The sequence below is a fragment of the Apostichopus japonicus genome, chromosome 5 (assembly GCF_037975245.1).
Source record: "Apostichopus japonicus isolate 1M-3 chromosome 5, ASM3797524v1, whole genome shotgun sequence".
NCBI classification, from domain to species: domain Eukaryota; kingdom Metazoa; phylum Echinodermata; class Holothuroidea; order Aspidochirotida; family Stichopodidae; genus Apostichopus; species Apostichopus japonicus.
The window spans coordinates 4,838,342-4,861,881 of record NC_092565.1 but is presented as its reverse complement, the minus strand read 5'-3'; the positions used below and the strand labels follow the sequence as shown (position 1 = coordinate 4,861,881).

Here is a 23,540-nt window from a genome sequence, read left to right as displayed (position 1 = left end):
TCAGGGCTGAACGTGTTGTCACTAGTTGGAATGGTTTCAAAGTCATCTTTGTGGAGGAGAAGCAGAAAAAGAAATATCTTGTGGCATTCATTTCTGGAAAAAGGTCAAATGTCATGTAATTGTAACAATGAAACACTTGAGCTTCTTCAAAAGGGTCACATTTATGCTAGTGCCAAAAAATAAAAAAATAATAGAGATTCTGAGTGTTTCATCTAGTATGTTTAATATCGGGATTAATTTATAGAAGTGTCAGTCGTTAAAAAGTATCTTACATCTTAGTGTTTGTGTGATGGAGAAGTTGTATCTATTAGACATTTATACATACACACACACAAGCACACACAAATCCTATTTCAGCATGCTTTGGGTATCATTACTGAATAGTACGTACAGTATTGTATTGAAACACCAGAGTGAACCTGAAGCCTTTTTTTGTGCAATATTGCATTTTGAGGTAATTTTTAATTAAATTAAATTAATTAATTAATGAATTTTTTTGGGTCAATTTCCTCATTAATAGCATCCATGGCTAGCAGATGCTGAAGACAACAAACCTATCAAACAGTTACTATTAGAGGCCAAAGCTGACGTGGAGGTGGAGGAAGAAGACTTACCAGAAGATCAGCTTCCAGTAAGTATCATATCAACTGCTTGAATGTACCTTTGGTAGGTAGATCCCCCTCCCCCCCCCTGCCCACGGTGAGTAAAAGTACCACATTGAAAGGAGTGCAGGTCAAATGATAATTCAGACGTGCCCAATCATACAGAAAATAACCATAAATATAGAACTACTGATATTTATTGATTTCAGGTATTGCGTGCACCCCCTCGCGTTCCTCAAAAAATAATGCCTGTCTGAGATGACTGAACCTCTGACCTCTTGTGTACTCAGACATACAACTACTTCCACGTAACAACTTCATTGAGTTTTTTTAATATTTATATACACATCGGTGTGGCGTTGCCATTAGAACCCCTGAAAACTGCAAGTAGTTAAATATATAATTAGGATTAACCATACGGCCGTAATTTTAAGTTAACTTGTTGCAACTGATCATATTAGGTTTGAGAGAAAACACGTCCTTTAAAGCCGTGTATCGCAGTAAAGTTACACGACCTAACAAAAGATTTTGGGTACAAATATACTCATTTTGTGGTCTCTTGAGTAACTTAATTTTGGTGTTTCTCTAAACTTGGCATCTCAGCTTCATTTGAAGTCAACATAAGTCAAATTTGATAACCTTTATAGAGACATAAAATATATTGAGACATAAAATATACAGGAATTAAAGAACGACCCCAAACCTGACACTCGTTGTATGTTGGTCCGAATATGCAAGAACCTTGCTGATTGCTTCGGCACTCCAAAAGAAATCTTGTGTGCGGTGTGTTTTTCAATGTTCTCGTAAAATATTTGGCTGGGAATCACTAAGCCGATCACATTGGATTTCTGGTTCTACTTTAAAAAGCTGACCTACAGAGTAATCCCTGGTGAGGATTTATAGTCTGAGAACAGTCACTTATTTGTTTGCAAGTTGTGAATTTTTCCTTCACTCTATACCCATGATTCCCAGTCCCAGTTTTCAAATTCCAGCCCCCCTCCCCACCCTCCCCAGTTTCGATGACTTTGCCGTCCTTCTGCATGCCTCGTGACATCTTTCATCGGACTACAGAGATCTGTTTTAGTAAGAAAGAAATGTTTAATGGCCCTGCAAAAAGTAACATTAGTTTTGTTATATATATGTTGGCATTATTCTAAATTTATTACATGTTGTACAACATTTTCTTTTGAACAATTACAATGCTGAATGTCTTATCATTAAGCAACCACTGCTATCGTTTGGCTTCTTAAACTTCTCAAGCATCTAAGCACGAATGAGCCGAGCTTGTAAATCAGTACCATAGGTCATTTTCAATCAGATTTTGCCAAAAAGAATTGGCTGCTGCAAATTTAGAGAGAAAAGAATATAGAAAATTCAATTTATTTATCTGAGAATAAAGTGGAGGTTGTCCAAGTTTTATTAAATCAGGTTCATGTCTAGAACAAACCTGGGCAGGCTCGGCTTAAAAAAAAAACGTTATGGAAAAAAAACGAACTTGAACGTTTCTAAAAATTTCACCTTTCGTTCCTTTGCTTTTTACAGCAGGATGACAAGTCGTCATTGGGCAGTTTTGATCAGCTCCCGAATCATGAACCTAGTGTACCGGTAACACCGGCCACTCCGGTCACTCCAGCCACTCCTAATCCTCATATCTCAGATGTTTATCACGTCAACCAAGAGATCACTCCTATCCCCAGGAGACCATCAGTAAGTGAAAATGGGTTTGTTTTTTTTTCTTAATATTCAAATTTTTAGTCCGACTTCATTGTGTTTACTGTCTGTGCAAGTTTTATTAATATGCATTATCACGTCAACAATGTAACAAAAATAGCCTTTTCCGTCAGATTAGCTCATTTGAGATTATTTGCACTGTGCAGAATGAACAAATTCCTTTTTCTGGGACACAACATCTTGTGTTTTTTTTTTTTTAATCTGTGAGACAATTTTTTGTTCCTTCTCGCCCATATAGCCGCGAGAGATTGTGAGGTCGGACTCGTTGCCGACCAGTGAAGTCGACGTCAACGGAACGGACGAATCTCCGGAGAAGACTCCTGACAACGAAAAGGTAGGTGGTAAAGGCACTGCTCCCCCTCCCGATAACGAAACTGGTGAAGAACGTGCGAGGGTAACCCCTAACCAGAATGGTGGTAGCCCACAACCTGATGATACAGCTATGCTCAATGCATCTGAAAACACTAACGACCCATTAACTCATTCCAATACTACTACTACTCAAAGTATGACGATTCTAAACGGCAATGCTTCCCCTCATATGGCTAAAGTATTCATAGGTGATCCCAGCGCCCTCCAGAAGTCACCGTCCGATCCCGGCTTGTTCCAGCGAGAGGAGAGACCCGGCTCGGTTCCACCCGCCACTGCTAATTCGGTGACCGGCGGTGGCAGCGAGCGGGACTTCCCGAACCAGACGCCTGCGGACAAGGCCAGGCGGCTCGACAGCTTGAAGAAGGCGTCGGACGTGACCAAGGATCACAAGGGTAGCGTGGCCAGTCGTTCCTCGGTATTGTCGGATGTCACCACGGATAGTGTGGACGGCCTAGACACCCCCTCATCTGATGGACTTTCGACTGATTCCAAGCGCAAATCAGTAGAGGTTAGAAACCCCGTTTGGCTTGTTTCTCGCCCACGCTTGTCTCTCTCTCTCTCTCTCTCTGTCTCTCTCTGTGTTCATCAGTGGCATCCCATCACGTACACATTGTCGATGATCTTGGCACACCACCTGTGCAGTACTGCACCCATTAGTCAACCACTGCTTGCTCTGTAGAGTTAGAGAAAATTCAGCATGTCACCTCCCTGGATCCACCACCTCCGTATAAACACTGTGTTGTAAAGTTTGGGTATTCCTGTACCACTATCCCCACACCATACAACCACCAGACCCATGCCAGATCATATTTTATTTATCTATGTCATAATCATACTGTCGTAATTGAATTTTGAGTGTTTGGGGAAAATCAGCGCGTAGGGAAGGGGGAAATACAAACAGCAAACTCTGGAGGAGATCTGAGCTGGTTTTTAAAACGGTCATCAATGCAGTGTTAGCCCTTGATTTATGCATGTGAAAAATGGCTCAAAAGAATTTAGGGATTTCTTTGTGGAGGTTATAACCCTCAATAGTCAATGTTGTTCCAATACATTGAGGAATTAAAGGATTAATACAAAGACAAAAGAAGTCTAGCAGAGGCATAGAATAATCTGATAGCATAAAGCAAGAAATGTAAGATTGAAGTTGTACCATTGGTGACCATTTTCTATTACTTTTTTTGCATATTTGAGAGAGTGGCATTGGGGGTCGGGAGGGGGGGGGCAACACTGATTACCCTGAAGGAAAATATAACAAAATGACTCATTTCAGCAATCATTTACAGCAAAGGTAAATCATCGGAATTTGATCCTTCCTGCCATACTGTAACATGCTGCAAAAGGTTGTTTGCACATGAAATCATTCAAACTGCAAGGTTTATTCTCAAACTACGATATGAAAGGTATCTAATTCAAGTACCCAATTAACTCCCCCCTCCACCTCACCTCACCTCTCACCCCTCATCACACACATTCATAAACACATGTACTCATCCCTGCCTTTGCATGTTTGTTGTCAAAATTTGTTGCATGGTTTGTGTCAAAAGTTTTTTCACGCATTAATTGCTCAAAAAAATGTAATTTCAACTGATTTTTATGTCTTCTAACATAAACTGTACTCTCTATTGAGACAACTTGCTGCTCATCACGAACCATAAATACACTGCGATTTACCTTTGACGAAGTCGCATCCCGTCATTGCGTATTCCATCACAACTTGTCATTTGATCACTGCAAGCGAGTCTCTTAATATACAACACTCCTCAGAATTGCCGCCAAAAGAATAAAACAAAACAAAACTAATCAATAAAATGAAAATAAAAAAAGATTTAGACCTTGTATTTTTTAGAAAACCCATTTGCAGTTAGCTTTTCCCCAGTGCTTACGGGCTATCACCCTAACAATGGAATGCCTGCTCTGCTAATTTAAGTTAAACAGTTGCAAGTAACGGTATTGTCTACCTCTATCCGGCCACTTATATATTGACCTGGCTTACATGCGTCCATTACTCCATTCCGTTCATTAGAGCCAATTAATGTCAATATTTCTCACATCCTCTCAGAGTCATGCGTACTGTTTGGTTCAAGTGATTTTCTTTCATGCCCCTTTCACAGTCAGGTTTTTACAACACTTGTTAAACCAGGTCAGTAGATAAGAGAGGAGAAGGTCCTCTTCCTTAAAAAAAGCAAAAGAAACAAGAAAAAAAAATATGGGCAAATTGACTCCTTAGGAATATAATGTCCTAAGGCAAATGTTTACTTGGTTACTTATAAAAAGTTACTTAGTCTGTAATATTGTGTCGGTTTTAATTGTTTAATTCATAAATGACTGATCGGATTTCAAGAGAAGGTAATTACAGTTAAGCCACTCTGTCAATATTAATTAAAAAATAATCCGCGACGTTAATTCCTGCCCTTATTGACGCGAATATCGTTAACAAGCCTTTGAAACAAAATATATCCCCCCCCACCCCTCCTTTGCAATGCCAAACAAAAGCAGTTAATGTAGCTATCAGAACGCTTGGGAAGTCTTTCCTCATTTCCCAGGTAATTTGATACTGTCATATATCCTTCCTTTTTCATAAACTAGTTTACGGCCAGCCCGGTCTGGCTTGGTGGCTTTTTAGTTCAGTACGATAAAACACTCCACTCTGCTAGTACACGCTTCACAAATGTCGTCGGAAATGGCTTGCTCTTTATCAGTACTGCTTGTTCTCTCTTAGCTTTTCTTACAGGGACATGGGTAAGTAAAATTATTAGATTTTTTTCTCGTGATTGGAGGCATATGTGTTATTTAAAAAAAAACAAATTCTTCATACTTTCCCAAACAAGAAGTTAACTGCTTAGATTCTCCAGCACACTGCTTGTATTATGTCGCCGGCCAAGCTTGATTTTATGTATATAAATCTGTGCATCTGTTTCTATGGTTACGTATGTGTGTGTTGGTCCCCAATCTTTCATGTACAAACTGGGAGTTTTGTAGATGTACTAAATTGTCACTAGTTAATACTGATTTGGATAATAACAGCATATATTTAAGAATGTTGGTTGATATTACCTCCTGTAAACATGGCAGGGACTGTGTGGTGAGGTTTATTCACTCTCTTTTGGGTGATTATCAGCTGTTTTAACGATAGACAAATAGTTGGCCTTGAGGTCGACGGTAAAATCCATGGAATTGGGACCAACATCTAGCTACAAATGATGTGTGAAATTATTAGCCTTTCTCTCTATCCTGGTCCTTTTCTCGTTTGTCGAAATATCGGTTCTTTTAAATCTAGATATGTGGGAGAACAGTATCAAGTGGTATTAGCATCAGAATCAGATAAAGGTTTGGAACTGTTCATACTGTCATTATGAGTGCTTTGAAGCATGATATGATAGGACAGTATAAAGTGGTATTAGCATTAGAATCAGAGGAAAGTTAGGAACTGTTCGTACTTTCATTACGAGTGCTTTGAAGCATGATATGATAGGAAAGTATAAAGTGGTAATAGCATTAGAATCAGAGGAAAGTTAGGAACTGTTCGTACTTTCATTACGAGTGCTTATAAGCACAATATGAGAGGACAGTATAGAGTAGTAATAGCATTAGGAAATTGTCCCAAACGGAATGTTTAACTATCAAGTCCTGTTCTTGTTATGACAAAACATAACCAAACATAACCTGAACTATAATCCAGACATACAAACTTGAATTTTTTAAAATTAATACGTTACTTTCATAGTAGTCATAGCGATTTAATGATTGACCTGACAAATAGGAAATGCTAGTAACACCGGAAAAGATGACATCAGTTTATTAAATTAGTTTGAAAGTACAAGATTGAAGGGCTTGTTGTAAACTGGAAACCAGTCTGTATATAGAATTAATCAGTGGTCAAACACTCGGGAAATATATATACACAACTGATCTTCTGTAATAGTTAGAAATAGGTTAGTTTGGAATAGGTAGTAATGATTTTATAGAGAGATTGAATTTCTAACTTCAAACTGTTTTGTTAAAGGAAAAATTCATAGACAAAGCAAAACATTTGTCAGGAAATTTCATGTATGAAATTGACGATTTTTGTTAATATTCCATCCATGCTGTAAAACATGTTGCGAGGAAAATCATCACTTGGAAAAATATTGGTACATTATGATATTTTTCTTTCCCCAGTTTTTCCAGTTTTATCTAGATTAGTATCAGTCAAAGGAAATATGACAACAATCTGACCTATGAGTGATGAGTTACCATCGTTGTTGTGTGTAACTAATCTATATTATGAATCAATATGATGTCAATATAATTATTGCTGATACCTCAACCAGTCTCACTTGGGTTCTGCAATGTATGAATTAATGCATGTTTCATTCATAAAAAATTAAAATAAAAAAAATTAAATTTAAATAGTAGAAGCTTGATTTCGTGTGCAACATGACCACCTTTAATATGCAAAATTATTCAAAATTATGCAAAGTAACAGAAAGAACAACAACAACAACATCAAGTGTTAACTAAAGCTGGTGTGAAAGAATCCTGTACCTGTACTTTTTGCATGTTGAAACCAAAACCAGAGAGAATAAGTGGATTATCATGGTGACAGGACAGGAAATGGGTCATTGACCATTTACAGAAACCTGATACTGACCAGCCGACAGCTTTAATACAGTCTTCAAAGTTAGCTGTATGTGTGTAGCTTGTGTAAGATTAAATACAGCAGTTTTAACTAGTAAAATAACCTCATAGTGAAAGCTCACCGTTGTTTTTGTTTCTCCTTCCTCTCTCGGCCGAGCAGCAACCGGCCAGACCGAACTTCAAGACTCTCAAGAAGACTCGAAAGTTTGTCATGGATGGCAAGGTTGTTACCATGACTACCTCAAGGATTGTCAAGGAGGGCTCAGAAGACCAGACTAGAAGAAAGAAAGAAGAGAGGTAGGTGTCAAAACATGGTAGACTTAAAAAGATTGCCCAGACTACTGCAAAATGTGAAGATGGTAGTGTGGACGGAATGGGGGAAGGCAGTAACTGTGATGACACAGAGCATTTACATGTGCGCTTAATCTCATGTTTTGGTGGCATCTAGTGATAATGATTAGCTCCTTTTAAGCTTGTTTAACCACTTTGGCAGACAATTTTAAAATAGGAAACACTGTGAATTTGCTCCTGCATGACAAATCTTTTCGTGTCTTTGTTAGATTGTACAGTTTTCAGACTTTTTTCATTTGAATTTTTGGAGGTTAAATATGTCAAGGGATTATTTGGCTATGAGGAAACAAAGTCCTACCATCCCGCTCGGGGTAAATTAAGCGCGTACTGCACACAATGCAAACGGCGGTTTGTTATGATCTTGTATTGAAACAAAAGTATTTTCCCAATCACAGGAAGAAGGAACTCCGTGAAATGCGGCGTCTCAGGCAGGGGGAGTCGAAGGAACTGAACATATTGGCCAGTAGGATCCTACAACACATGGAACAGTTGAAGAAGAAACACGAAAACGAGAAAAACGTAAGAGCAAAAGAACAGCCGCGGTATTTGATGTGTACAACCTAGTGGTTTGTGAATGTGTTGCAGAGATGGATTAATATATTGAGTAATCTTCTTAAGTTTTCATGCTAAAGCAGTGGGTTCTCAAACCTGATGCTAAACCCCCCCCCCCCTCGTTGGGCCGAGGGGGGGTGGGGGACTTGGGAGGAAATTGAGCAGGGATTTCATGGGGGGGGGGAGTGGAGGCCCAACACCATTGCAGAATTTAGTAGTGAGTTCGACAGCAGTCTTTGAGTGTGTTTGCTGGCAAGCAAAGCTAATTTCTAGTTTTAGATTTGATTTGCCAAGTATGCAAAAAATTTCAGATGAGGTCAACCTTTCCTGTGACAGTACAGTTATAGATATATTTATATATAAATTGTTTGACAGGTTGGAGGTGAGGTAGGAGAGAGAGAGAATGTCCCTTGTTGAAAGGTTTCTTTCATTTCATATCATTTCCATGTGAGATGTCATTGATTTGTCTCTCGTCGTTATTACAGGACATGCTAAGAAAGTACAGCGTGGAGATAGAGACCTTGAACAAACAGCAGAAGAGCGAGGTGGAAAAATTGGAAAACTCTCAGCAGGCAGAGAGAAGAACTAAGGGCAAACAACTCAGACAACAACAGGTAGACACAGTGATCTTACAAAAGGGGGTTCCCGTGGGTCATGGACAACTTGTAAAAGTCATGGCAATTTAAAAGATCAAATTTCCCAGATTTGGAAATGTCATGGAAAAACGAGTAAAAATGTGAAAGCTCACGCGGTGGTGGAAATAATTTTTGTTGTAAATTGCTTCTACCCTATTCTCTTTTTCTTTATCTTTTTTTTTTTTTTGATCTTGAAAATTTTCCCATAAATCTCATGGAAAAAGTCATAACAAATTTCTGTTAAGTCGTAGAAAAGTTGTGAAAAGTGATGGAATTTTTATCGTTTGCAAGAAATTGTGAGGGAACCCATCAATCTCAGTGAATGCACATGCAACTGTGTGAAAGATTGGACATTAAAACTCAGGCTTAGAGGTTAACGATAATAAAGGTTATAACAAAGGAAAGCTTTGTTTATGAGAAAAGCCAAACGTTACGTAGTAGTTTTATAATAAAGTTGGTATGTTTATAGAATTGAAATCATTCACCTCTCTCCTCACTTCATGCTCAGAACAATTCCCCATCTCAATATCTTGTTCCTAGCTTATTTTGACAGGAAAAACTCTTAAGAAAATTGGTGATCAGGAGCAGATGTTTTTCAATAATCTTGAATTTCCTAGCATAATCTTCTTGCTTATTTATCCTTGAAGTAAGGTACTTTTGGATTCTTTACTTTCATCAAAATGTAACTGTTTTGTAGAATTTTTTTTTTAGCCCTATTGGGAACTAACAGAAAAGGGGAAAAGATAAAACTTGTTCAGCCGAGTTGCCATGATGACATCATTCACTCAGCTGTTGCCAGATGCCTTCACAAAATTTGATAAAAACACATCTTTGCCGTACAAAACGCTACGACGGAAAGGATTTGACCTAAAGAAACAAAAAATATTCTGTCGAAATTTTGGCCCCGCCAAAATATCTCCTTAAGCTTTCCATATCAAATACGATGTATTTTTGGTTTGAACTTTTGACAGTTTTGAAAATTAACCAAGTGATAAGATTCTTAGCAAGAAACACAAAGAAACAAACAACATAAATATCATCATATGTTGTGACATGATTGGTTTATGAAATGTTGCTTCAATTCACAGGATAGGGAATATAGGCAGTTCAAGGATAACCAAAAGAAGGAGGCCAAGTCGAGGTCAGCGAGGGGTAAAAACAAGGAAGAGATTCGGAGGATGAAAGAGGAAAACCTGGTGAAACAAGAGGAACAAGAACACCGATTCCTGACGCGACAAAACGACGAAATTGAATCTTTCATGAAACAAGCCGAAGAACAGCACAAACAGAAGGTCTTCGCCCTGGAACACAAGTTCCTGACAGATAAGCACCAAAAATTACGAGGTAAGCAAGAGTGAGCGAAACCAGTGTTTGGCGGATACATTAAAAGGGGGGAGGGGGGGCCTTGCCTTGCCAAATGAGGGCGATGTTCTTCTTTTTCGAGGGAGGAGAAAAAAAAGAAGGATTGTCTAACTTTTGTTGATTCTTTTGATTGTGTTGTGGAATACTCTTAGTTAAAATTTAACTAAATACTAATCAGTTTTTAATGGATCCGGTTCAAGTGTGAACATGAAGAAGGTAAGATGAAAACTACTTTCAATTCTGTTCTATAAGTTTAAGGAAATGTCTTTTGACTTTTCTCCCTCCAGCTCGGGAGTCTGCGATATGGGAAATGGAGGAGCGCCATCTGAAGGAGAAGCACCAGATTGATAAGAATCAGCTGAAGGACATGTTCTACCTTCAGAGACATCATATGGTTCTCAGACAAGACAGGGTAAACAAAACAAAAAAAACATTTCAGATCAAACCCAATAATATATACCTGGATGGCAGTCATTTTATAATTCGTAATATTGTGGTTGCTGACAAATGTAGGGATCGCTGAAATTGGTAGGACAGAAGATAATACAGACAGCAATTCACCTCCCTCTCTCCTCCCTCTAACCTCGCTCTCCTCCCCCTCACCTCTCACTCCTCCATTGCACCTCTATCCTCCCCCTCACCTCTCTCCCCCTCCCTCACCTCTCATCTCTCCTCCCCCTCACCTCTCTCTCTTCTCTTTCCTCACCTCTTTCCTCACCTCTCTCTCCACCCCTCACCTCTTTCTCCTCCCCTTACCTCTCTCTCCTCCCCCTCACCTCTCTCTTCCCCCTCACCTTGCTCTCTCCTCACCTTGCTCTCTCCTCCCCTCACCTCTCTCTCCTCCCCCTCACCTATCTCTCCTCCCCCTCACCTATCTCTCTCCTCCCCATCCTCCCCCTCACCTCGCTCTCTCCTCCCCCTCACCTCTGTCCCCTCAACCTCTTCTTTCCCCACTGCTTTTACTTCCCTTCATCTGTCTTTAACCCTTTCCAGTTCATGCAGTTTGTAATTTTGTCTTCTAGCAGCCTATTGACATCCTACTCTTTAAAGCTCATAAGCCGCTTCTTGTCCTTCTATCGATGACAGGAAACAGAACAGCTGAAGATCGACTGTGACAAAGAAGAGCAAGACATGAAACAGCGCCAAACGCAGGAGAGAAGACGGCTCCCCAGGGTTATTCGAGGGGAAAGCAAAACCCGTAAAGAGATGTTTAAGAAGAGGATCCACATCGAACACCCCGAATATAAGCCAGATCAGGAGAGCCAAGCAATCAAAGAGGTAAAATGTCTCTAGAATTTACTTTGGTAATGTTAAAAAAAAGAGGTGACTTTTCAAGAATTCTTAGGCAGTACCTTGTCCAAATATAAGTAAAGTAAATATCATCTTTGCATGTCAAACAGTTTCTCATACAGCCAGGTTTAGTTATATGTTCAAATTAACACATTTTCACAAGGTTTCTTTAAACAATTTTCATTCGTTGTTATTTTGGATGTTAGCATGTATGATGATATACTCTCTCTGGAGAGAAAGTTTTGATTCGGTATGAGGACTCCTCATGATAAGAGGGTTAGGATGACACCAAAACTTGAAAACACAGAACTATTTGTAGACAACCGTTTTATGTTTTCCCAAGATTGCTAGTCCACATGCTGCAGTTCCTTGAATAACGTTTCGGGGAGGAAACAGATTCAATTTTTTTGGTTGGATTCATCCCAGGAAGCATAGGGGGGAAGATTAATCAATTTCAATTATGAAACTCACTTATTGGGGAGATCTGGAGAACCGAGTTAATCTGCACAACAATTGAAAAACCAATAAAAACCCTGAGTGTATAACAACCGCTCGCAAGTTGTTTCTCAAGGTAGCCTTGTTTGCTAGCACCGTCGCAATGCATCCTGCATATTTACTCAAAATGCGGAAAATTGTTTCATAGAAAAAAAATTAAGAATACAAAAAAATTGTAAGCAAAAAACTAAACCTGGAGGAAATAGACAAAACAAGAAAAGGGGAAACAATGTGTGCTCTTATTGGACATCTGGATGGTACTATCTGACCACAAGATATATTCAATGCCATATCGTAGATATTGCCATACCATAGATATATTGCCATATCGTCAGTTTCATTTTTCACCATTGACGCTGTAAATTTTCTTCCCCCTCCTGAATTATCCCTCCTCCTCCTCCTCCTCCTCCTCCTCCTCCTCCTCCTCCTCCTCCTCCTCCTCCTCCAGTTTGAAGAGAACGAAAAGAAGCGGCTTAAAGCGGAGACTCAGAAACAGGAGATGAAACACAAGAAGAAATTGGAAGAGATGGCTCAGAGGCAATCCATGGCACAATCAGAGCTTCAGTCCGAACATGTGAGAAGAAAAATTCATTCCATTTCATGGGGATAACTATCAAGAGCTGATCATTTAAAAAAAAAAAATATTTGTCTTTCTTTGTTTCTTGCATATTTGGTGATTTTTTGGGGAATGGGTTTTTTTTTAATTTTTTTTAGGAAGTGCTTTAATATTGATGTTTGTTAGATGAGCAGAAACAGACTTGTAATGAGTCTGTACTTGTAATTTTTTTGGTAGCATTTTTTTTAGCATTTAGCAAATTTAGCATAGTTACCTTTAAAAGGCCATCACACATCAACACACTTTAATAGTGACTCGCTAGTGTCAGATTGTCTCTGACTTGGGTACCAATTTTATGTGGGGGGTTGCTAACTTAATGTGGGGGGTGCTCATTTTATGTGGGGAGGGCTAATATAATATGGGGGATGCTAATTTGCTTCTTTTTATGGTTTTCAGAATGAAAAGAGGAAGACTTTGATGGAACAGGAAACTCAGAAACTGAAGGAAAAGGAACAAAGTCAAATCAGAGAAATTAAGGAATGGAAGGAAAACCTCCGTCCCAGGAAGAAGGTCAGGAAAATTGCTTGCGTATTCTTCTTTTTTTATCTTTTTTTATTCCATAAGAAAATGACCTTCTCACCCAAAAGTTTTTGGTAAAGCCTAAGACTGTGAATTACATTGACAGGTACTAAACTATTTAAAAGTGATATCAAATTTCAAGGACAGATGAATATAGTAAGTATATCGAAAGAAGGAAAGATAAGTCAATTGAAGAATGCGTGACATTAACAGATCACATAGCGAGAACCGTTTGAAAACTAAAAGATCCATAATAAATAAACTGTTTTGCACTTGCTTGCGTAATGGCGGGTCTATTTAGCACAAATAAGTGCTGTTCAAACAGAGAGATCTCAAAGTGGGAACGAGATGTTGAGATACAGTTTTCCACCTACCCGATTTGTGTACATATTTTGATCTTTCCCATTCTCGTCAAAATCTCACGAGTACCGCTCTAACGTGTTTTCCTCCGTGCTTCACATCACAGACACTGGAGGATACGTTCCGATCCGAGTTGTCTCAACAGGACCAGTTCTACGCCAGCGACGTACACGAAGACACAGAACTTCCAGATCACCTACCGGAAGATCAGAACAACTCCTACTACAGGGCGAACGGAAGCTACGATCCAGACATGCAGTACCCCCCCTCTCACCCCAGGAGGCTGGCCGATGCCTACCCTTGATTGGGGTGTGACATGTCACTGCGGTACTCCCAAGAGACGAGTCACCTTTGTACCGGGGTACTCACGTGCCTTGTATGGGGTGTAAGAAGTAGATGAGAGAGAAGTCCGGTCATTGTACTCAACAAGGTTTATAAGATGATAAATAGAAATGTGGTTCTTAATGCGTGGGTACCCTGTCTGATAGGATTGGTACTCAATCTCCGAGAACAATTTTAAATACTCTAGCTGGTACCCTTTGGTCACGTTTTCCTTCAGTGTATGACGGGCAGTTTTTGAAAATTTGCTAGTCGGCGATCAGTCTACCAACCTTTTAACCTGTTAGTTACGGTGTAAGAGACTTTATCTCCAGCAGGGTGAGGATTAAATTGATCCCACAGCTAGTTTCCAAGTGTCAAATGCCCTTCAACAAGTCATCTACACAAGTTGTCATTTCCTCCCAACTTAACATACTTGTAACACAACCAGTGTCAGTAAATAAGCAGTTTGCTGTCAAGTATAGAAATGATCGTGTTTTGTGAGAGACTGCTCGAAGGTTGGATGCCAATCGTGATGAAGCTTTTTAATGTAAGTGACGATAGGGGGCGATAGCATATCCTAGCGTAAAAATCCCACATCCTGTTTGATGGACGTGACATTAGAGGTTTAAATTAACATTTGGAAAATAAAGTGTCTATCTAGTAAATGTGATGCTAGTGTCAGTGGGCGGTGAATAGAATTTTAATAATTAATTAACAAGTAATTAAATCAAAGCAGATATCCTAGCAAAAGAGATGGAAACTATACTAGAGTGATTGGCTGGTAGCTGCCATTTTTGCAGGGATGTAAAAAGTATTTACAGTGGGTGGATCCAGAATTTCAAAGTGGAGGGGATTTGATCGTATGGTCACTGAAGTCAACTCCTGTGTATGGGTGGGGTGTCCTATGCTTGAAAAAAAAAAAGGTGTGAATTATATAAAATGACAGACCTAAAATGGTGCATTTTTGAGGCATATTTAGGTCATTGGAAAGGTCTATAGTTTAGATCCACATGCAGGTTTGTATTAATATAAAAAAAATTGACTGAAAGGGAGGTATACGTCCCCCCTCCCAGGATCCATATCTGAAGTATTCATACTCAATGGAGGCATCTCAATTGCCAACAATTTTTGGTGTGCTCGATTTACAGCCCGTTTAGATCCGCATATTGATATCTTGTGAAATTATTGGTCAACTCGATACATCTTCTCTATTTTAATCGATGCTTTTGAAAAATGCTGCATAAAAATGTCTGTTTGGTCGAATGTTTGTGAGTGTTTAGCAGAGAGAGAGTGATGAATGGGATTGAATCTCCCATTAAGCTCCAGAGGTTGATGTAATTTCAGGCTATAGGATGAACAAGAACATTAGTCAACGCAGTCCTCACACCGACATGTAACAAAACAAGAACCATAGTAATGCCATGCTAACTATATAAAAAAAAAACGGAAAGAAAAACTCAAATTAAAATCTAACATCGATTATTTGTAATAGGTTCATAAGTTGGCCTTTTAAAAGTACAGATTTCCATTTCCATGTGTCTAATTGTTTCTGTGATCGTTGAATTTGAAGACTACTTGAATATCTTGATAGATAGACCTAACGGAAATATTTGAACCAATTTAACTTTCCATTACTTAGGAGCCTGTAATCATAAGTAAATAATTCTTTCATTTCCATGCTTTCACCCCCCCCCCCACTTCCCTCTTTTCTGCGATAGTGTTTTTGTAAGCAGTTATTTTTCTACAAAATTCCAATTGGGATATTTTCTTTTTTGGAGATGATTTATAGAGTGTTTAAGAGATTAAAAATGATTACTATGATTCACATTCAATAGTCTCATAAATCAACAGCGCCATCTATGCGGAAGCTGAACGCTGCATTTTAAAAAAAATGCTGAAAGATATCTGACTTTTGCAGGATACCAAAGGGTCGGTGACTTGGGTGAATCAGAACTGTATATGGAGACATAGTAGCAGTCATAGTAATTTCAGTGTTGGGGGTCTTTAGCAAGTACACATTACATGTATGGCATAGTTCCAATGCCTATCAAGGTCCTACGGTTGATTAATTTATCAGTTTAGAATTTGAAAAGCGGAAAAACAAACATATTGGCTAAAATGGGAATGGAACAAGTCACCCGTGGGTAACAGGCCCTATGTACTACCAACTGAGCTACCCAGCACTTACGTACCAAATAACTAGGGACCAGATGCCCCACCACCCCCCCCCCCCCCGCCACACACACACACACACACACACCCACACACCCAGTTTTATTGGATACCACCCAGAAAGCACCATGGAAGTGGTTCCCAGAGAAATTTGGCTTTTATAATTTTCCAATTCCCTGTACAATTTTGATTCAATGCTGTTTCCTCTTCACACAAAGGAGTGATGAAGGTTGATATTTAACATGATCTCAGAATGACTTGGTTTATTCAAACTTTTATCAAGATATGCAACATGTACAGTGCAGGCACAAATTTTGACTATTAAAATTCTCAATTTAAGTTGTATTAAGTCATAATATATATCCTATATAAATTTAGAACACAAGTGCTGAGATCATTTGATTCTGTCAGTATATATATATATATATATATATATATATATATATATATATATATATAGATGTATATATATATATATATAGATATAGATACATATAGCATTAGACTACAATTAACAAATGGTCTCTTCACATTGTATTCCTTTCAGGGTTATTCTTTTTTGTTGAAGAAATCCATATTTCCATTTTTTTTATCAAATACTACAGTTATAAAATATTTAAATATTAACATGTCATTCATAGGTAGTAAACTTAGATGGTGGTGATAAGTTTTAGGCTGACCTTTACTATTTTATTGAGAAACATATCAGTTAAAACTCATCTTTTAGGGGAGAAAAAACAAAAAATGATATAAAAGAGAGATGAAGCTTCCTTTGCTTTACAGCTGCACTCACTAAGATTTCTGTATAGGTCAACATTTCTTGTTATGAAAGAGGTGGGACACTTTTCTTTCTCATAAAGTATGCTCTGTTTGCAAAATTTAGAAATGTTTCTTTAATAATGGGCGGTAAAAATTTTAGTATCAATAAAATTGATTTGTATATTTTAGTAAATACTTTAGTAGTTTTGAGATTTTGTTCATAACTTTTACCCAGTCATACTTTATATGCTTTCCCTTGGAGGAGAACCAATGAACTTTAATACCAAACTATTTTCTGGTCAGAGGTCAAGTTTGACGAAAGAATACATCTGATAACTTTTCTGAATGTTATTGTGTATAAAGGTTGTGTTTATCAACGTTTTTACATGACGTGTATTAAGTATCTTGATACAGACACAACATTGCTTGCTTTGCACACTATTGCTTTAAAACACAGTTTCCTTCCATCTAAAAATAAAATAAAAATAGATTTTATCATATTATTGACAGGAAATATTTTCAATTGTTGCAGGCCTCCGATTGGGAAATTTGTTAATATTTGATGTAAGATGTAACTTGTAGGAATTTATTGTAAGTTTTTGTTGTTGTTGTCTTAGTAGAAGCAGCATGCAATATCAATTTAGGAAAGAATTGCTAATAATGCATCTTTAAAAATGAAGATTATATTTCTCTGTCATATCATAGAGCAATAGCTTTGCAAAGAGAGCTACATTGTTTAGTAATATTTTTTACATTATAAAGGTACTTTTGGACATTATTATTTTTTCCTTCTCATGTTTCCTATTGTTTGATGCATTTCCAGGTTGATAAATTCATTTGTTGTTTTTAGAGCAGAACAACAAAGAATTCTTTAATTACAGTAATTTACAAATTTGGTAGGTTGGCAAATCTAGATAATCACTAAAAAAAAAAATTAAAAAAATTGGAAACTTAGTTCTATATTTGTTTGTCCAAATCACCCTTTCCTTCGGGTGTTCCAAGTCATTTTATTATATAATTTGTTCTATGAAGATATTTATTGAAAATTAATATTTGGTATTTAAAGGGAACAAAAAAATAATATCAGCCCATGTCATGAGAATTATAACAGATTTAAGAATTCATTAAAAATTGTCTGTTTCATCAAGCTGAAGGTACTGTCTTTAGAAATTGTATGTCATCATGAGGGATTCATATCATTTACACCAGGGTTGTCCAACCTACGGCCCGCGGGCCACAGTCCGGCCCGCCGCAGGGTTGCGTCGGGCCCGCCAGAGATGCTCTACGGTGTGAAATTTAGTGAGCAGATTTATTGATAACAATTTGAATCAATCATTCGAACCTTCTGCGTCCAAAAATCTGCATACAGGTCAGTTTGTGTGACACTCTCTCAGCGGAGGGGAGGGGGGGGGGTGCCGGCTGGACTTTATTCATCTGTTTTATCAGGAAGGAAAATAAATCAGTGCGCTCCACGCGCAGTGCTCACATTTTGTTGCCTTGGGCTTCGCGCAAAAAATCGAGCGTAGGGTTCATGCGGCGCCCTCCTTCATCATAATCATTCCATGTGGCCCTCCTCTGCAAAAGGTTGGACAACCCTGGTTTACACTGTGGTGGAGAATTTTTTAATTATTCGCTTCTCTAAGTTGAAGCCAGGTTAATTATTGTCTACAGAGGTGTATGTGCTTATCAAATAAAATTAAATACAACAAATATTAGTCTGCTCACACAGTATTGTTCATTATTATCTCTAAATTACATTGAAATCACAGTCTAAAAACAGGTCTCTTCTATCTCTCTTTTGTTATTATCCATATGAATGATATTTTTAATATCATAACTTCCCTTCTTTCACATCACCTTATATAGTATGACAGACCATGTCACCTTTTTCCAACACGGCAGTCACGCTGAGCAACCCCCTTATTAGGACCATCGCCAACTTTTGACATCAAAATTTACACTTGTGAATTCCGTTTTTTTTACCCCCCCCCCAAAAAAAATTTATTCTAAAAGATGCGACCTGGGTGCGTAGAGTGACCCAAAGTGAAAAAAAGTTGACCGGAAGTGACCAAAAAATTAATAATTGTAATAGGTTTTGTAATAGGTGCCTAAGTCCCAAGTGTCCACTTTCAAGTCCCTGGTGTCCATTTTTAAGGGTTGATCTCGGAAAGTTAGGGGTCGGGAAGTCAAATATTTGGTCAAAGGGTGGAACTGATGTCACGGTGCACCCACCCACACTTCCGGTCAGTTCGGGTCACATGACTCATTATTACAGCCAAAAAATGCAAGTGACTTGGTATACTACCTTGATATTTTATTTTGTGAAATGACCACCCCTAGGGTTAAGGTCGAAAATCGTTAACTTTGACCTCCAAATTTCTTGTGGATGTTGAGGGTCAATAGGGCATTAATATAGGCAAAGGGCAAGATATGTCACTTCCGGTTCATGTGTTACAGGGGTTCAAAGGTAAAAAATGTTGTTCCTTCCAAAGAAGGTCAAAAATCGTGAGAGTGACCAATTTCCACGAAACTTGCCACCTGAAAAATTTCGGCCATGAGGTTACCCGGTTAAAGGTCAATCAGAGGTCAAAAATTAGTTGATCCAAATTTCTTTTTTTATCGGATATGATAAGTCGGACCACCAAAAATGGTCAAAATATATTTTTTTTACCTCGGGTCATTCCAATTCAAGATGGCTGCCACTCAAAGTTAACCCCAACCCCTAGGGTTAGCTTGGGGTAAGCATATTCGACCCTGTGTGTACACGGTATGGTTTTTTGAGACAAAAATTGGTGTCGTGATGTAACTCGATGCGTACTACCACGTGATGATCTTAAAAAATTTCAAGTCATCTACTTCCGGGATGAGGGCGCTTTAAAGTGGGCTATCCATCGATTATAACTTTGCAAGATTTGATTTGACCTAAGGTGGTAAAACAGCTACTCATTAATGTTGACGTCGGCGCTGGCGTCTTTGTTTAGGGTTATTATATACCACCGCTGAGCAACACCTATTTTTTGGAAGGGGCGTCCAAAACATATAGACTGTACCCCCTTTCCGAAGATTAATGCTACCGTACGAGTTGTCTACACGTAGCTACGACTCTCGTCTCCCACATAATAGAAATTCGGCCCCGTCACATACCCTCGGTAGAGAGGAAGGGGTACCGAAAAGAGGTACTTTTTTAACTTTTCAAGACAAAAACACCTATTTTTATGCGCCGACAGAAATCATATAGACAAAAAGCCTTTCCCGGTCAGATAATTACACGAAATTGGTGTATAACAAAGACAAGGGTGTCTTCTACTCCACGTCTAATTTTAATGTCGATGGGGGTTTCAGAGAGGACAAGAGAGGGGGCTGAAAAGAGGGAGTTTTCCAAAATTTGCACTTAATATACACTTATAAAGAACACGTATTTCTATCGGGTCCTTTGGGACCACGTATCTCCCGAACGGAAGCAGATATGGACCTGGGAGTTGCAGATTTGGGCTCCTGAGCATCGATTACTCCCTATTACGTCTTTTGGGCTAAATCGATGTGGGGTCAATTTTTGGCAATTTTTATTTGCGCCAAAAATAGGTTTTTTGTCTGAAAAGTTAAAAAAGTACTTCTTTTTGGTACCCAATTCCAAAATAAACTTCAGATTCGTAATCAGCGTGTCGCGAACTACCAGAAAAGATACACATTTATCGATTTTGCGACAACAAGTTTTTGCACCTCAAACTTGAAAAAGTAAGACCGAAAAACTTTTACGACGAACAAAGGATTAAAATCTTTTGTTGCCCCTAAAAGTTTTTCCGTTTTCTATTGTTCCTCTGAAAAGGTGCAAACTGAGCGAAATAAAAGGGCGCTCGACGCATCTTGCCAGTGATACGTGATTTCAAAGCAGTCAAATCAAACCTTTGTTTGTCATCTTGAGTTTTATCTTGACATTTATGAATAAATGGGTCAAATTTTGGCATAAATTTTGGAAAAAACTGCTTACGGTTTTTAAAGGTGAAAAAACTTTTTGTCACAAAGGCGATAAATGTGTATCTTTTCTGGTAGTTCGCGACACGCTGATTACGAATCTGAAGTTTATTTTGGAATTGGGTGCTGTGTGTGGGCGTGCAGGGGGGAGGGGGGGGGGCAAAAAAACCTGATTTATGATTTATGAACAAAAATAGAAATCATATAGACAAAAGCCTTTCCCGGTCAGATAATTACACGAAATTGGTGTATAACAAAGACAAGGGTGTCTTCTACTCCACGTCTAATTTTAATGTCGATGGGTGTTTCAGAGAGGACAAGAGAGGAGGCTGAAAAGAAACGGTTTTCCAATTTGTACACTTATAAAGAACACGTATTTCTATCTTGTACTTTGGGACCACGTATCTCCCGAACGGAAGCAGATATGGACCTGGGAGTTGCAGATTTGGGCTCCTGAGCATCGATTACTCCCTATTACGTCTTTTGGGCTAAATCGATTTGTGGTCAATTTTTGGCAATATTTATTTGCGCCAAAAATAGGTTTTTTGCCTGAAAAGTTAAAAAAGTACTTCTTTTTGGTACCCAATTCCAAAATAAACTTCAGATTCGTAATCAGCGTGTCGCGAACTACCAGAAAAGATACACATTTATCGATTTTGCGACAACAAGTTTTTGCACCTCAAACTTGAAAAAGTAAGACCGAAAAACTTTTACGACGAACAAAGGATTAAAATCTTTTGTTGCCCCTAAAAGTTTTTCCGTTTTCTATTGTTCCTCTGAAAAGGTGCAAACTGAGCGAAATAAAAGGGCGCTCGACGCATCTTGCCAGTGATACGTGATTTCAAAGCAGTCAAATCAAACCTTTGTTTGTCATCTTGAGTTTTATCTTGACATTTATGAATAAATGGGTCAAATTTTGGCATAAATTTTGGAAAAAACTGCTTACGGTTTTTAAAGGTGAAAAAACTTTTTGTCGCAAAGGCGATAAATGTGTATCTTTTCTGGTAGTTCGCGACACGCTGATTACGAATCTGAAGTTTATTTTGGAATTGGGTGCTGTGTGTGGGCGTGCAGGGGGGAGGGGGGGGGCAAAAAAACCTGATTTATGATTTATGAACAAAAATAGAAATCATATAGACAAAAGCCTTTCCCGGTCAGATAATTACACGAAATTGGTGTATAACAAAGACAAGGGTGTCTTCTACTCCACGTCTAATTTTAATGTCGATGGGTGTTTCAGAGAGGACAAGAAAGGAGGCTGAAAAGAAACGGTTTTCCAATTTGTACACTTATAAAGAACACGTATTTCTATCTTGTACTTTGGGACCACGTATCTTCCGAACGGAAGCAGATATGGACCTGGGAGTTGCAGATTTGGGCTCCTGAGCATCGATTACTCCCTATTACGTCTTTTGGGCTAAATCGATTTGGGGTCAATTTTTGGCAATATTTATTTGCGCCAAAAATAGGTTTTTTGCCTGAAAAGTTAAAAAAGTACTTCTTTTTGGTACCCAATTCCAAAATAAACTTCAGATTCGTAATCAGCGTGTCGCGAACTACCAGAAAAGATACACATTTATCGATTTTGCGACAACAAGTTTTTGCACCTCAAACTTGAAAAAGTAAGACCGAAAAACTTTTACGACGAACAAAGGATTAAAATCTTTTGTTGCCCCTAAAAGTTTTTCCGTTTTCTATTGTTCCTCTGAAAAGGTGCAAACTGAGCGAAATAAAAGGGCGCTCGACGCATCTTGCCAGTGATACGTGATTTCAAAGCAGTCAAATCAAACCTTTGTTTGTCATCTTGAGTTTTATCTTGACATTTATGAATAAATGGGTCAAATTTTGGCATAAATTTTGGAAAAAACTGCTTACGGTTTTTAAAGGTGAAAAAACTTTTTGTCGCAAAGGCGATAAATGTGTATCTTTTCTGGTAGTTCGCGACACGCTGATTACGAATCTGAAGTTTATTTTGGAATTGGGTGCTGTGTGTGGGCGTCCAAGGGGGGGGGGGGGGCAAAAAAACCTGATTTATGATTTATGAACAAAAATAGAAATCATATAGACAAAAGCCTTTCCCGGTCAGATAATTACACGAAAATTGGTGTATAACAAAGACAAGGGTGTCTTCTACTCCACGTCTAATTTTAATGTCGATGGGTGTTTCAGAGAGGACAAGAGAGGAGGCTGAAAAGAAACTGTTTTCCAATTTGTACACTTATAAAGAACACGTATTTCTATCTTGTACTTTGGGACCACGTATCTCCCGAACGGAAGCAGATATGGACCTGGGAGTTGCAGATTTGGGCTCCTGGGCATTGGTTACCCCGGTTACGTCATTTGGGCGAAATGGATTTTGGGTCGATTTGGGGTAAATTTTGGCAAAAACAGGTTTGGCAAAAACAGGCAAAATCTGGTTATTTTGCCTCCTACGCCCCCACACAACACCCAATTCCAAAATATACTTCAGATTCGTAATCAGCGTGTCGCGAGCTACCAGAAAAGATACACAGATCCTGAGCATCAGTTACCTCCTGTGACGTCATTTGGGCGAAATCGATTTTGGGTCAATTTTGGCAAAAACTGACAAGGATCAGTGGAGAAAATGTTTTACAAAAACTCTACATCCAAACAACTGGATCTTTAAATATTTGAAAGCAAGCAAAAGCTTCCTCCCACCTTATGGTCTGGTGGTAGAGAAACAGTATTGGCAGCAGAGGGCCCCTTGTTCAACCCAATTACTGCTTCCTTTTCCTCAAAATATATCCTACCTTGTTTAGCAGCTTACAGAAAACTCATCCAACAAAATGTTTC

At 38.5% G+C, this 23,540-nt stretch overlaps 1 protein-coding gene across 6 annotated transcripts in view; it reads left to right on the top strand.

The window, feature by feature from the left end:
- Nucleotides 1–18,531, top strand: part of LOC139967381 (serine/threonine-protein kinase 10-like) — a 51,352-nt gene extending 32,821 nt beyond the window's left edge. For 5 of the 6 annotated variants that reach the window (XM_071971103.1, XM_071971104.1, XM_071971102.1 and 2 more), the window contains 12 exons: nucleotides 521–631; nucleotides 2,145–2,309; nucleotides 2,572–3,213; nucleotides 7,483–7,619; nucleotides 8,069–8,192; nucleotides 8,711–8,839; nucleotides 9,949–10,204; nucleotides 10,510–10,634; nucleotides 11,309–11,500; nucleotides 12,456–12,581; nucleotides 13,020–13,133; nucleotides 13,609–18,531. In XM_071971103.1, the coding sequence (XP_071827204.1) occupies nucleotides 521–631; nucleotides 2,145–2,309; nucleotides 2,572–3,213; nucleotides 7,483–7,619; nucleotides 8,069–8,192; nucleotides 8,711–8,839; nucleotides 9,949–10,204; nucleotides 10,510–10,634; nucleotides 11,309–11,500; nucleotides 12,456–12,581; nucleotides 13,020–13,133; nucleotides 13,609–13,806 (2,319 nt within the window). In that variant the 3' untranslated portion in view covers nucleotides 13,807–18,531. The remainder of the gene's footprint in view (nucleotides 1–520; nucleotides 632–2,144; nucleotides 2,310–2,571; nucleotides 3,214–7,482; nucleotides 7,620–8,068; nucleotides 8,193–8,710; nucleotides 8,840–9,948; nucleotides 10,205–10,509; nucleotides 10,635–11,308; nucleotides 11,501–12,455; nucleotides 12,582–13,019; nucleotides 13,134–13,608) is intronic. The other variant, XM_071971105.1, reaches the window with a different exon arrangement.
- Nucleotides 18,532–23,540: the final 5,009 nt, after the last annotated feature.